Here is a 12922-nt window from a genome sequence, read left to right as displayed (position 1 = left end):
ACCTCAGTCTCCTCAGCAGGTGGAGTCGACTCTGGCCCTTCTTATACAGGACGTCTGTATTTGTAGTCCAGTCCAGTTTATTGTTGAGGTGAACACCCAGGTACTTATAAGAGTCCACTATCTCAATGTCTTTCCCTTGGATGTTCACTGGTGTTGTAGGGGGTGACTTCCTCCTGAAGTCTATGATCATCTCCTTTGTCTTGCCAGCGTTGATTTGGAGTACGTTGGTCTCACACCAGCCAACAAAGTCACTGATGACCCCCCTGTATTCCTGATCATTCCCGTCTGATACGCATCCAATGATGGCTGTATCATCTGAGAACTTCTGTGGATGGCAATCGTCCGAATTATAACAGAAGTCTGAAGTGTAAAGGCTGAACAGGAAAGGTGAGAGAACCGTGCCCTGTGGTGCCCCCGTGCTGCAGATTACCACCTCGGACACACAGTCATGGAGCCTCACATACTGTGGTCTGTTGGTAAGGTAGTCGATGGTCCATGCAGTCAGCTGTTTGCCTTCTCCGGCTCCCTCCAGCTTCCCTCTCAGTAGTGTGGGTTGGATGGTGTTGAAAGCACTGGAGAAGTCAAAAAACATGATCCTCACAGTGCTCCCCGCCTGCTCTAAGTGAGAGAGGGATCGGTGTACCAGGTAGATGACAGCGTCATCCACCCCAATTCCAGAACGGTAGGCAAACTGCAGGGGGTCCAACACTGAGCCCACCAGTGGCCGAAGGTGGTGCAGGATGAGCCTTTCCATGGTCTTCATCAGATGAGAAGTCAAGGCAACAGGCCTGAAGGCCTGAATAAAGTTTCTCTCTCTCCCCCTGTCCCCCATATCCAGCATGTAAACAAAAAATAGAGCAAAAACACCTTTAAGCCATTTATTGTAGACATGCTCTGGATGGGAGCAGTGTTTTTGAGGTAGATTATCTGAGTTTGTGTTGAAGCTTAGTTCTATTTTGTGTGCCATTTTGGCCTCAGCACAGCATGACAATTTAACAATTTGCTGAATAATATATACAACAGAGGTTTTTAAAGAAACGTTGTTTCTGTGGCTGCTTGGGGAAGTAAATGCCTGCCCCGAGTTTTATACCAGCCCCTGGATGGAAAACAGCCTCCTGCTAATGTAAGAAAGGCTTCCGAAAAGGGAGAAACAGCTCTTAATTTATGCCCTAGTTTAGGTTGTATGTATACTTTTTCTTGTCAATACTGTACTTGTGATTTATTTATTTATTTTGCATTTACGAAAAATAATTTGTTTAAAAATATTATTTTAATATGGCAACAAAATGGTTGGTTTTGTTTTTAAACAGATTTTTAAATGAGCAGTTCATTTTCAAAGACGATTTTCTTTTTTGAACATGAATCATTGTAATCCTACGGAGCCCCGCAGGGGACATGGGAGAAAAAAAAAAAAAATTAAGACGGACTTTTGCGAGATCTCGCAAAAGTTTTAGGAGCATTCTTCGGAGGCCGCCAGCTCGAAGCCGACCGGGAGGTCGAGGCACGATGTGCCGGGAAAGCGGTGTTCCTCCCGGCTGTAGTAGGTCTCGACCTCCCGTTAGCTTCGAGCTAGTGGGTGTCAGATCTCCAAAAACGTCGGAGCACTTTTGCAAATATGTGATGTCTTGTAAACAGAGCAGGTATCTGACGTTTACACAACTACATTCATGCCTCAAAATATCTCAAAAGTGTATTTTGTGACCCAGAAAGAGTAATATTACAACTAAGTAGCTGCCACCATTGTTGGAATTCAACTTTTGCGAGATCTCGCAAAAGTCCGTCTTAATTTTTTTTTCTCCCATGTCCCTTGCGGGGCTCCGTATAATTCATAAGACCAAAGCGTCCTAGCAAATTAATCGATGGAATCATTGACAGAATACAGAAAAAAATTGAATACAGCTCTAATTTTATGGTAATTGTTTAACTGCAGTACATAGTTATTCTAAAAGCAGAGTCTAAATTTTGTTTCAATTTAAAGTCCATTGCAAATATGTGGTCTGGTTTCCTGTGTTCGCTGACGTCTTCCTTCTTCGTCAGGATTAAGTGTCATGATTCAGTCGCTCCCAGTGGATTCCTAGAAATTAAACTGTGCAACCCAGCTCACACAGACCAATATTATCACAAATTATACCTTGACTGTGATATTTAGAGTGCTGTTTATGATCACCTGGTGAATAATTTGAAATGTAATTTCAGAGCTGGGTTGTCATTCATTGTGCTTTCATTACCTTGAGCATCACTTTTCACGGTATATAAAGTCTTTGTCATTTCATCCAAATGATTATATAATGATATGATAAGCATATGACAGAGGTCGTGTAGAAGTGGCAAAATCATTGAAACTGGAAAAGAGTAAACCTCTTTTATTCTTAAATCCCTCACAAGTGAGTCTCCAATTATGAGGTTTTTCAGAGATGCTCGATGATGAAGGATGTGTTGAGTTACCTGAAGAAGGTCCCAATCCCTGAGATGAATGTGATGGACCTACTCACCTTCGGATGATTCGTAGAGCAGGTGGAAGAAGCCAGGAACCCGAGTTCACAGCTGAGTAATGGTGAGGAAGAGCATAGACGGTCTGTCGCAAGTGGAGGGAATGCCTGCTCATCCAAGATGTTGAAAACAAGCTTTGTGGCAAAGCTCCAAGTGAACACAGAGCATTTATGTACAGTGAAAAAGTGAAACGGGGTTAAATTAGGTTGGAACAGTTGGAAGGTCCAGTAAATTTGATAAAAGTACTGTAACACAGAGCAAACAGCAGGCAGGCAAAGTAAAAAATTAACTGCTGGAAAGATGAACATTATCAGGTAAAGAGCCTGATGTTTTTCTCAGCAGCTGACGGGAAGCAAATCAGAGCTAAACTTAGAGAGAATGTTGGACTTTCAAAGGGCAAAGACCACTTCAAGTAAATGCCCAGTTTTCTCTGCAAATATTTGATGTGGAAGTGGGTAACACCAAACTGTTAGGGTCTAGTCAGAGCCATTTCAAGGAAGCAACACTGCATGAAAAAAAATGTACATTTTCCATTATTTTCATCTGAAAAAGGGCTTGTTAAACTACTAGAAAAACAAATTGTTCAAGCCGAGGATCTAATGACATAACATTGTTGTCCAAATGTATTACATGTAACTGTCAAGGCGGACGGAACGGACTCAGGCACAAACGCAGGCTTTTCAGGGTCAAAGGTTTATTTACAGTCACCAATGTGCACGATATATATCAAGTGCAGGCAGGGGAATCCAGGGCTCCAAGGAAAGGTTGGGAGGGGAATCCACATACGCCATGTTCCTCAAACTCCACAATCATCTGCCGTTCGCTCACTCTCTTCTTCTCCAAAACCAAACAAAAAACAAGCTCCAGTGATCCAAATGAATTGCCCAACACACACACACACACACACACGTCCCTGAACAGGGTCCCAAAACATAGTTCAGGAGGCCGGCCCGGAGGCTGACAATTCAGGAGTCTAGAACAGTTCATCTTCAGGGGCCACCCGTGCGGACGGCAACGGCGGCGACAAGTCCGGAGGCCGGCCGCGCGGAAGATAGCAGCGGCGTTCGGGAGGTCGCCCATAGTGGCGATGACGCCCAACAAGCAGCCTGGCAGATGACTGCCGATGTCGAGGCGGCAGTTTGGGACACAAAGGCTGCGTGGCCCCCGCAGCACCAGGCAAGGCAGAGGCTGGACCAGGCGAGGACGAGGCCGGAGCTGCAGCTGCTGCTGCTGCAGGCGATGTGGATGCAGCTGCTGCTGCAGGCGATGTGGATGAAGCAGGTGAAGAAGCAGGTTGCTGGACGGGCTCCTCGGGCCCTCCAGCGGAGACGGAGACGAGGACGGGCTGGCCGGGCTCTCCAGAACCCACAGTGGAAACAGTCACTGAACCAGCGGGCACAGGGCCCCCTGGCACACACATGGCTGACTGCAGCTGCACGGAGCACTGACCCTGCTCAGGCAGCGACAGCTGGGTGCAGTCCTCAGCTCGGTTCTTAGCCTCCAGGGGTCCAGAGTGGGCTGAGGGCTGAAACTCAGCCTCTGGGGGGGCCCTGGAGTGCGTCACAGTCTCTGAACTGGCCAGCTTTTGAGGACTGATAACAAAATTGTGTGGTTTGTCTCTCTGCTTAGGATTAGAGGTCGTAGAACAGTTCTTTATGGGTTGAATAGACATAGCTTGCTGTACTGGAGGAGTAGGTGAAGATGATGGCTGAATAGGTGGCTGAGCTGAGGGCGACTGAGGAAAAGGTTGGAAAAATAATGGTGGTGAAGTTGGAGACTGAGCTGACGATAAGGCTGATGATTCCTCTACCAACTGAGCTATTGACTGGGCAATGGACTGTAACATAGTTTGTAATAAGTCTGGCTGTGACTGTAACTGGGCTATGGGTAGTGAGGCTGAATGTGACGGAGCTTCCGGCTGGGCAGCTGACGGAGCTTCCGGCTGGGCAGCTGACTCAAAAAAAAAAAAAAAAAAAAAAAAAAAAAAAAAACACACAGCCCCGGTATAAACAGTCACAAGGTCTGGCGAAACAAAGAGTGCCTTTTCCACTCACCACAGCCGGCAACTCAGAAGTCTCGGGACCCGGCTGTGGCAATGGGCGTCGGCGGCGTGAACGTCGCTTCCTTCTCAGGGATAGCACCGACCGGCCGGGTAATTCCACATCCGGCGGGCCGGGCCGCAGATTCCCCGGCCGGCGGTGCAAAACATTCACCACCGGGCTGGGTCGGGAAGCGGTAGCAGCTGGAGGGTGAAGATGGAGTTCGTTCAGAATGAAGTCCTGTGCGAGCGGGTGAAGAGAGTCCAGTAGCCAGGGGTGAGGAGAGAGTAATTGCTGTAGCCTGGCTTCTATAACGCGGTGAAATTCCTCTCCCTCACGTTCGAGCCACAGGTTAACCAACCTTGAAACAGAGTCAATTAATTCCTCCCAAAACTCCTGGGAAGGTGCGGATGCTGCTGGGTCCATGTTTGGTCGGCTCGTACTGTCGCGGCTGGGGCAGCAGTCGTGTAGTGAAATGAAAAGGACCCAAAATGCAGGCAGCTGACTGATGAAGAGTGTGACGTTTATTTACAAGGTGGGATAGTGGCAAGCAAGCAGTGAAGCATGACAAATAACTGAAGAAACCTAAACTGGGAGAACTACATAACAAACCTAAGAGCATACAAAAGGGGTGCGGGGCAGAGAGCCACAGGACCGAAACACCATGGAACACAGAGAAATGCAGACGAGCCAACAACGAACACAGACCGACACCCACTAAATATACACACACAAGGTAATTGGGTAATCACACACAGGAGGGAAGAACAGCTGATCCTAATACACATGATGACTGGAGGACACAAGCTGAACACAATGACAACAGACACAGACCTTCAGAATAAAACAGGAAATCTAGAACACGAACCGGACACAAGGGGGGAGGACACAGAATACCAAAATCAGAATAACTAGAACAGAGGAAAATAATCATAAAACACAAAACGCTGGGTCAACGACCCAGCACCATGACACAAACTTATACACAGTACATTAGCACAATAACTGAAACCAGCCCACTGAATGAACAGTGGGCTGTGAGGTCAGTTCCTTGATCATTAATATGCAAATTGTCATGACCATTGATCAATGGCCATGAGTACCATTCACAGAGAGTTGGGGAATTCAAATTCAAATTCAAATTCAAATTCAAATTCAAATTTTATTTGTCACGTACACAGTCATACACAGTACGATATGTAGTGAAATGCTTGGACAACTGCTCGTGACCTAAAGAAAACAAAAAAGGAAAAGGCTATGAATAAGATAGGAAATAAATATGAAAAATTAAAAAGGGTAAATTTAACTATGAAGGAATAAAATATAAATTAAGGTTAAAAATGAAATAACTGTACAACACAAATTAGAATGAAGGGTAAATTTAACTGGGAAAGAATAAGATAAAATATATAAATTAAAGTTGAAAATAAAATAACTGTACAACAAAATACACAATATAGAACTATATAAGAATGTATGAAGAAATATAAATAAATATATACACAATAACAGCAGCTGTACAAGTATTAACCGGAAATGAAGAATATAGTGACCAGTGTTGTGCAATCCACATTATGTCCTGTGCAGTGCAAATATGCTTAAAGTGATTTAAGTGATGAAGTGAAACCAAAGTCCAGAAAGTCCAGTGTGTGTGTAAGAACCATATGTGTGGGTCAGTACTGTGTGGTGGTGTGATTGAGAGACCGTATCGCCTGCGGGAAGAAGCTCCTCCTCAGTCTCTCTGTGTTGGTCTTCAGGGAGCGGAATCGCTTTCCTGACCTCAGCAGAGAGAACAGTCTGTTGTTGGGATGGCTGAGGTCCTTCACCATCTTCCTGGCCTTGGTCCAGCACCGCCTGCTGTAGATTGAGTGCAGGTCAGGGAGCTCGGAGCGGATGGTGCGCTCAGCTGACCGCACAACCCTCTGTAGAGCTCGTCTGTCCTGCATGGTGCTGTTTCCGAACCAGGTTAAGATGTTTCCCGCCAGGATGCTCTCTATGGTGCACGAGTAAAAGTTCCTGAGCACCTTGGAGGGCAGTTGGAAGTCTCTCAAGCGTCTGAGGTGGTAGAGACGCTGCAATGGCTGCAATCACAGCATTGTAAGATGCTGAAAGACGTACCCTTAGCTCCACTCCTTGATTCAGAGATTTCCCTTTTCATGTAAATGGCCTCCTTTACTCCGCGCTCAAACCAACATTCGTCCCTGTCCAGGATGTGTACATCCTCATCACTGAAAGAGTGTCCACTGGCCTGTAGGTGTAAACAGATTGCAGAGTCCTGGCTAGAGTTAGCTTTTCTGTGTTGTGCCATTCGCTTCCCCAGAGGTTTTTTGGTTTCCCCGATGTATAAATATCTGGGAAGGAACCTAAAGAAAGCTCCAGCTGATCCAGGAGAGAAGGACAACTACTAATTGAAAACCCTTAGTGATCCCATAGTGTCTGGAGTATCGGCACAGTTGAGGTGCATTTTTTCTAAACACAGCACATCTGTGGCTTTTAAACCCCAAAACACGCTGCACCAAAAATTGATCCACCCCAAGGATCGGGTCCCCCGACACAAACAGAGTAATATAGTGTATGAAGTGCCAGAAGGATTGCCAGGATTTATACATTGGGGAAACCAAACCAAACCAAACAATCTCTGGCTAAGCAGATTTAATGTTCCTATATTGCCACAGTGGGTCCTCCTGCTGCATGACAATTTCCAGCCTCATGTGGCAAGACTATGCAGATATTTCCTGGAGAATGAAGGAATCGATACCATTGACTTCCTGCTTCCTCTGGAATATTATGCTTTTGGTCCATCTGATGGCGCCAGATTGCACTTTAGACTATCCAGGAAGTCAGTGATGCCCTGCTCGAAATCTGGGAGGAATCCCTGAGGATATCATCCATTGTCTCATTAAGAGCATGACCAGACATTGGAAGGCACGAATACAAGTGTGTGGAAGCCATAGAGTTGTACTGAAATTTCTGCAGAATGATTTAGCCTGGAACATATTTTTTTTGTTTCACTTTCATTTTTGGCATGTCTTTGAATGCAGCCCTTTGTAGGTTGAACATTTTCATCAAATGATACGACATCTTTTTATTCTCAACACATCACCCAATATATAGGAATGATTTTTTCCCCTCACTTAAAGTATTCCTTTAATTTGCTTGACCAGTTTACAATATACAGTATATAGGTAATCCGATCAGAAACAACAACAATAAGTAAATAAATAAATAAATAAATAAATATAGATAACAATTATACTTGAAATGTTGAAAGACAAGAGCTAAACATATTAAAAATGTGCGTCTTCATTTACTTGGGTTTGAGTTTTAAGTTATTCAAACACTCACAGTAAGGTTGAGTTTTAAGAGTATTTTTGTGATAGCAGCTTTGACCTGTAATGGTACAGAACAGAATGACGCTGTCAGGGTGAGGCCTGTACCATAAATGATAATTAAAAGTGACATGGCATCGAAATCAGCTGACCACGAAGACTGTCATGAAGCCCTTTGTCTCTGTGGCCGTGAGCTACTGTGCGTTACTGCTGATGGTTTTGAGCACATGGGCACTCGGAGAAAACACACGGAACATACTGACCAGACAAACGAAAATCAGACAACTAGAGAAGCAGACAGGCAGATAGAGAGATAGACAGGTCTCAGCGTCATAGCCCGGGGCTGGGGCACTGTACGGGGTTGACAGTGAACACACTGCCGCTTGCAGGATTCACTCGCTGCAGGACGAGGCGGGCGGAGGCATGGAAATCGTTGCATGCCACTGTCTCTTTTCACGTTAACGTTACCGCCACGGCATTGACCATACTGCTTTTGCTTGAAATGAAGCTCAGTTGGATTGTTGTGTAACCGCACAGAGAAAAGGAGGCCTTTCGCTATACTGGTGAGCGAGCTTTTTTCCCCTAGCTAGCGTTAGTCAGCTGTAGCTAGCAAGCTAACACACTCGGCGCTGATGATACAGCAGATAAGCCAGGCTGATACTGGCCGAAATAGCTCACCTCTCACAAACCTGTGCTTTATGTACAGCTATGGATGCTCATAACTAGGTTGTTACCCCCCGTTACACCCGCGCATGAAGATGTCACGTTTAGGTATTTTAACCTTTGGCTAACTGAGGGTCGTCAAGAAAGTTAGCTACAATCGCCGACAGTAGCAGCGGTCGATAGTTGTTTCTGTTTTGTTTTGTTTTGCCTCGTCTCAAAACTAACCACTAACATGTAGCTTGTGGTTTGACGCAAGCGCTAGCAGTGCTGCTAAGCTTACTGCCATTTCTGTTACTTTGACAGCCCTCTGCAGTGCTGTCACTTTGTGAAACTATTAGCTGCTGGTGATTATCATTGCAGAAAAACAGCCTTTCCAATCTGACACAAGAAACAAGTTACTAAACCGCTCGTCATTCAAGCCAGCGGTGTCACACCTAAGTATCATCCGGCGGGTAGCTGTTTGTTAACCTTAGAAGCTACAATAAAGCAGCGTTAACACGGCCGTTGCTCTATGTTAACGGTATCTGAACATCTAAGTGCTGTCTGCATGTTCACCACGATTACATGACCTGACACTGGTTATCTACACTACAGCAGAAAACTTTATAAAATTCACGTAACCCTTCACGTGTGTCTTAGTTAGCATACATTTCGAAGCTTTCTAATCTTAAAAATGTAAAGAAATGACCATGTAAATCAAATATAATGAAAAAATGCCACACTGCAATGAAATATACCGTGACGACATTCCAGAATTGTAGCTTATTTAGTTTCTGATTCATGTTTCAACACAGATCAGCTGCAGCCTTTAAACCACAGAGATCTGAAGCAAATATTGATTATCTTGCCACATTGCTGGGAAACACTGGATCCTAGCCATTGTGGATGTTATGCTGACATGAACCAGGCCACTCCCTGACATCAGTGCCCCCCCCTGCAGACAACACAAAACTGCCCACGATGGGCTTGAGGAACATAATAACCAAAAGCTTTCTTTAAATTCCTCAGATCCCCATCTGTTCTAAAGCAGTATAGGATGCACTAGGCTGCTCAGTCCAAAAGACCAAGCCGCAAAACACGACCCAGCTACAGTAAGATGGAACCATGATGCAGTATAGTAGATGTTTGTATTGCTATTTAATTCTCGATTTCAGAATAATTGCAGCCCTAATTATAACAGAACACCTTTATAGTCTATTTGTCTGACCTTTTGCAGCTTTATACGCCCTCTAGAAGCCTTCGATCAAGTGATCATTTATGCAAGTCTAGAATGGTTCATAGAGGGGATCAGGCGTTTGTGGTTGTGGCGCCGAAAATGTGGAACGATCGACCTCTCCGCATTAGAAAGGCCCCAACTATCACTCTTTATAAATTTCAGCTTAAAACATATTTTTTCTCTTTGGCTTTTGATACTGCATGAGAGTTACCAATTCTTTTTATCCTAATTTTCTTTTAATGTTCTTACCCGTTGTTGATGTTAATGTCACTATTTAATTATTACTTTGTACAGCACTTTGGTCAACTCTCTGTTGTTATTAAATGTGCTTTATAAATAAATAAATGGGAGATAGTGTTTCAAACATGTCAGGCTGACTTTATTCTCAAATGTACAACTAAACTTCACAAACAGCAGTAGTGATGAATGCAATCAATGTCCAATTTATTATTTTACAATGGGTCATATCAACACGACTGTTCTCTGATAGCTGTTCTATAAGAGGGTACATATATAAATTTAATCGAAACAGATTTAATGTTAACGTTTTGCCCACTCCGTGTTTTCAGGACTGATGGCTCCAGAGTAACATGCCATGGCTTTAATGATCCCCCCTGTGAAACTGAAATGGCTGGAGCACCTGAACAGCTCATGGATTACCGAGGACAGCGAGTCCATAGCCACACGGGAGGGAGTTTCTGTGCTCTACTCAAAGCTGCTGGCCAACAAAGAGGTTGTACTGCTGCCCCAGCAGGTGCTGTGTCTGAAGGGCCCCCAGCTCCCAGACTTTGAGCGCGAGTCCCTCTCTAGTGATGAGCAGGAGCACTACCTGGATGCTCTGCTCAGCAGCCAATTGGCGTTGGCCAAGATGGTGTGCTCTGATTCCCCGTTTGCTGCCGCTCTGCGGAAACGTGTGCTGGTGCTTCAACGCGTCTTCTACGCGCTTTCCAACAAGTATCATGACAAGGGCAAGGTTAAGCAGCACCAGCACTCACTGGAGAACAACTCGGGTTCGGCAGATCTGCACTCTGTCAGTGAGCGGCCACGGTCCAGCACTGACGCCCTCATTGAGATGGGTGTTCGCACTGGCCTGAGCCTTCTCTTTGCTCTGCTGCGCCAGAGCTGGATGATGCCTACTGCACCGAACCCAGGTGGAAATCCTGGGAGCAACATAAACTTGTGTAATGATGTCATTCACACAGCCATTGATGTTGTTAGCTCCCTGCCAGCACTCTCTCTTGCCAATGAGAGCAAGATCCCACCAATGGGACTGGACTGCCTGTCCCAGGTTACCACCTTTCTGAAGGGAGTGACAATGCCAAATTCTGGGGCAGATATTTTAGGGCGGCGGCTGGCCTCAGAACTACTACTGGGGTTGGCTTCACAGAGGGGTTCTCTGCGCTACTTGCTGGAGTGGATTGAGATGGCTTTGGCTGCGTCAGCTGTGGTCAGTACGATGGAGCAGAATAAGTTGCTACAGAACCAAGAAGGCCTCATTAGCTATGATTGTTTCATGAACATCCTCATGCAGATGAGGCGCTCTTTGGTAAGTAAATGTTAACAATGTACCTATTAATTTTTAGTATTATAAATCCAGTCAGAACTGGTAATATATGCATGTCATTCCTCATCTCTACAAGAAATGGTATTCTGCAACAGTTTGAGTGTTATTAAGTGCAGTGTCCATGCTTTGAAGCTTTGAGTGTTCTCATCATTGAATTGTCTTCTTCCAGGGTTCCTCAGCAGATCGTAGCCAGTGGCGAGAACCCACACGGACCTCTGATGGCTTGTGTTCATTATATGAGGCGGCACTCTGTCTTTTTGAAGAAGTAAGCAAGCACATTTTTTTCTTTTAAGAAATTGTATTATTGCGCCAAAAATAGCACCTTATAATGGCAGTAACTAAATTGTTTACTTTTGGTGTTGAGTTGGGTAGTTCTGTTCCACTCTGGCAAAAATATTCATATTTAATACTGAAATCCTGAGTGAAAAGAAAGCAACTGGACTTCAGGCTCCTCAACCTTCACTCACATCTTGTGTCAGGTGACCTCAAGTAGGCATGGAAATCAAGAACCGCAGCAGTTCAGTTCCTTGGAATTGTTCGTTTTCCCATTGATTGTGCTTTTGGGTCCTACTTGCACTTGTGCTACAATCAACTGATTTCAATTCGTGTGTCAGAGGAAGAAAATAGTGGCGCAGTCTATAGCTGGATATGGACATTACTTTAATTTTAATTGCAAAAAAGGACGAGAGCACGAAAGTATAGTGGATACTGCACCCAGGACAGAGGCGACTGCATAGCACAACTTCGGCTCTTTGCAAGCATCCGCACAGACAGAATGCTAATGCTAATGCTAAGCTCGCCAGGAACCCAGAGTGGTGTTCAAGCTGAGTAAATGTCAACACCCGCCCAGCAGTCAGACCCTGAACTTCAACAGGTAACAAAAGAAGTAATTATCAGCCAGGCTCAGATCCTCAGTTTCTGTCTGCTTATTTTTCTGCAGTAGAATCACTGTGGCAGTCGCTTTGAGCTGTTTTCATCTTTATTTGTGTTCATACCGAGAGAAAGATCACATGTGTGTCTTCATTAGAATGAGGATTTTTGTTGGTGTGTGGAACTGTAGCCTGTAGGTTTATGAATTACTTTCTCTGGTCGGTAATTAAGTAATGTACTGTATTACTTTTGAGAAAAGTAATGAGTAATGTATAATTCATTGTTTTGTTTTTTTGTTTTGTTTTTGAGTAACGACTCGAATGGTGATCACAGCAAAGAGGGGAAATATCTCAAAATATGCACAAACATTTAACCATACAGCACGCATTTACTTTGAACAAATGTAATATCTTTAAAATGTTGCTTAGAGATGTTGGTGACTCTCAGTGGGGCCAATGAGAACCTAATGTGAATCTAATGTGAAGTGATATTAATAATGCAATCAGAATCTATAAATTCAGTTCCCATTCCTACTCAACGGGTCACATGATAGGATGCCTTTGAAAGCAGGGCTTCCATAGTGTCGTGTTAACTGCTTCACATGATATGAGAAGTTTCTAGACCGAGAGGAGACACAAACCCAGCCACAGGGTAGTGTCAGCTGGTGCACTCCTGATGCCACTCCCACTCCTGGGTTAGTGGGAGGGTTGTTCCAGGGAGAGCCTAAAATCTGTGCCAGATCTGATGTGGT

The 12922-nt window shown here is 44.7% G+C and overlaps 1 protein-coding gene across 9 annotated transcripts in view; it reads left to right on the top strand.

The window, feature by feature from the left end:
* Positions 1-8020: 8020 nt before the first annotated feature.
* Positions 8021-12922, top strand: part of herc1 (HECT and RLD domain containing E3 ubiquitin protein ligase family member 1) — a 96729-nt gene continuing 91827 nt past the window's right edge. For all 9 annotated transcript variants that reach the window (XR_013907693.1, XM_026187799.2, XM_026187955.2 and 6 more), the window contains exons 1-3: positions 8021-8421; positions 10307-11283; positions 11471-11566. Coding sequence is in view for 8 of the 9 variants with exons in the window: in XM_026187799.2 (XP_026043584.2) it covers positions 10333-11283; positions 11471-11566 (1047 nt within the window). In the remaining variant the exon portion in view is untranslated. The remainder of the gene's footprint in view (positions 8422-10306; positions 11284-11470; positions 11567-12922) is intronic.

The sequence above is a fragment of the Astatotilapia calliptera genome, chromosome 1, assembly GCF_964374335.1.
Source record: "Astatotilapia calliptera chromosome 1, fAstCal68.1, whole genome shotgun sequence".
NCBI classification, from domain to species: Eukaryota; Metazoa; Chordata; class Actinopteri; order Cichliformes; family Cichlidae; genus Astatotilapia; species Astatotilapia calliptera.
This window is presented reverse-complemented; position numbering and strand designations above follow the sequence as displayed.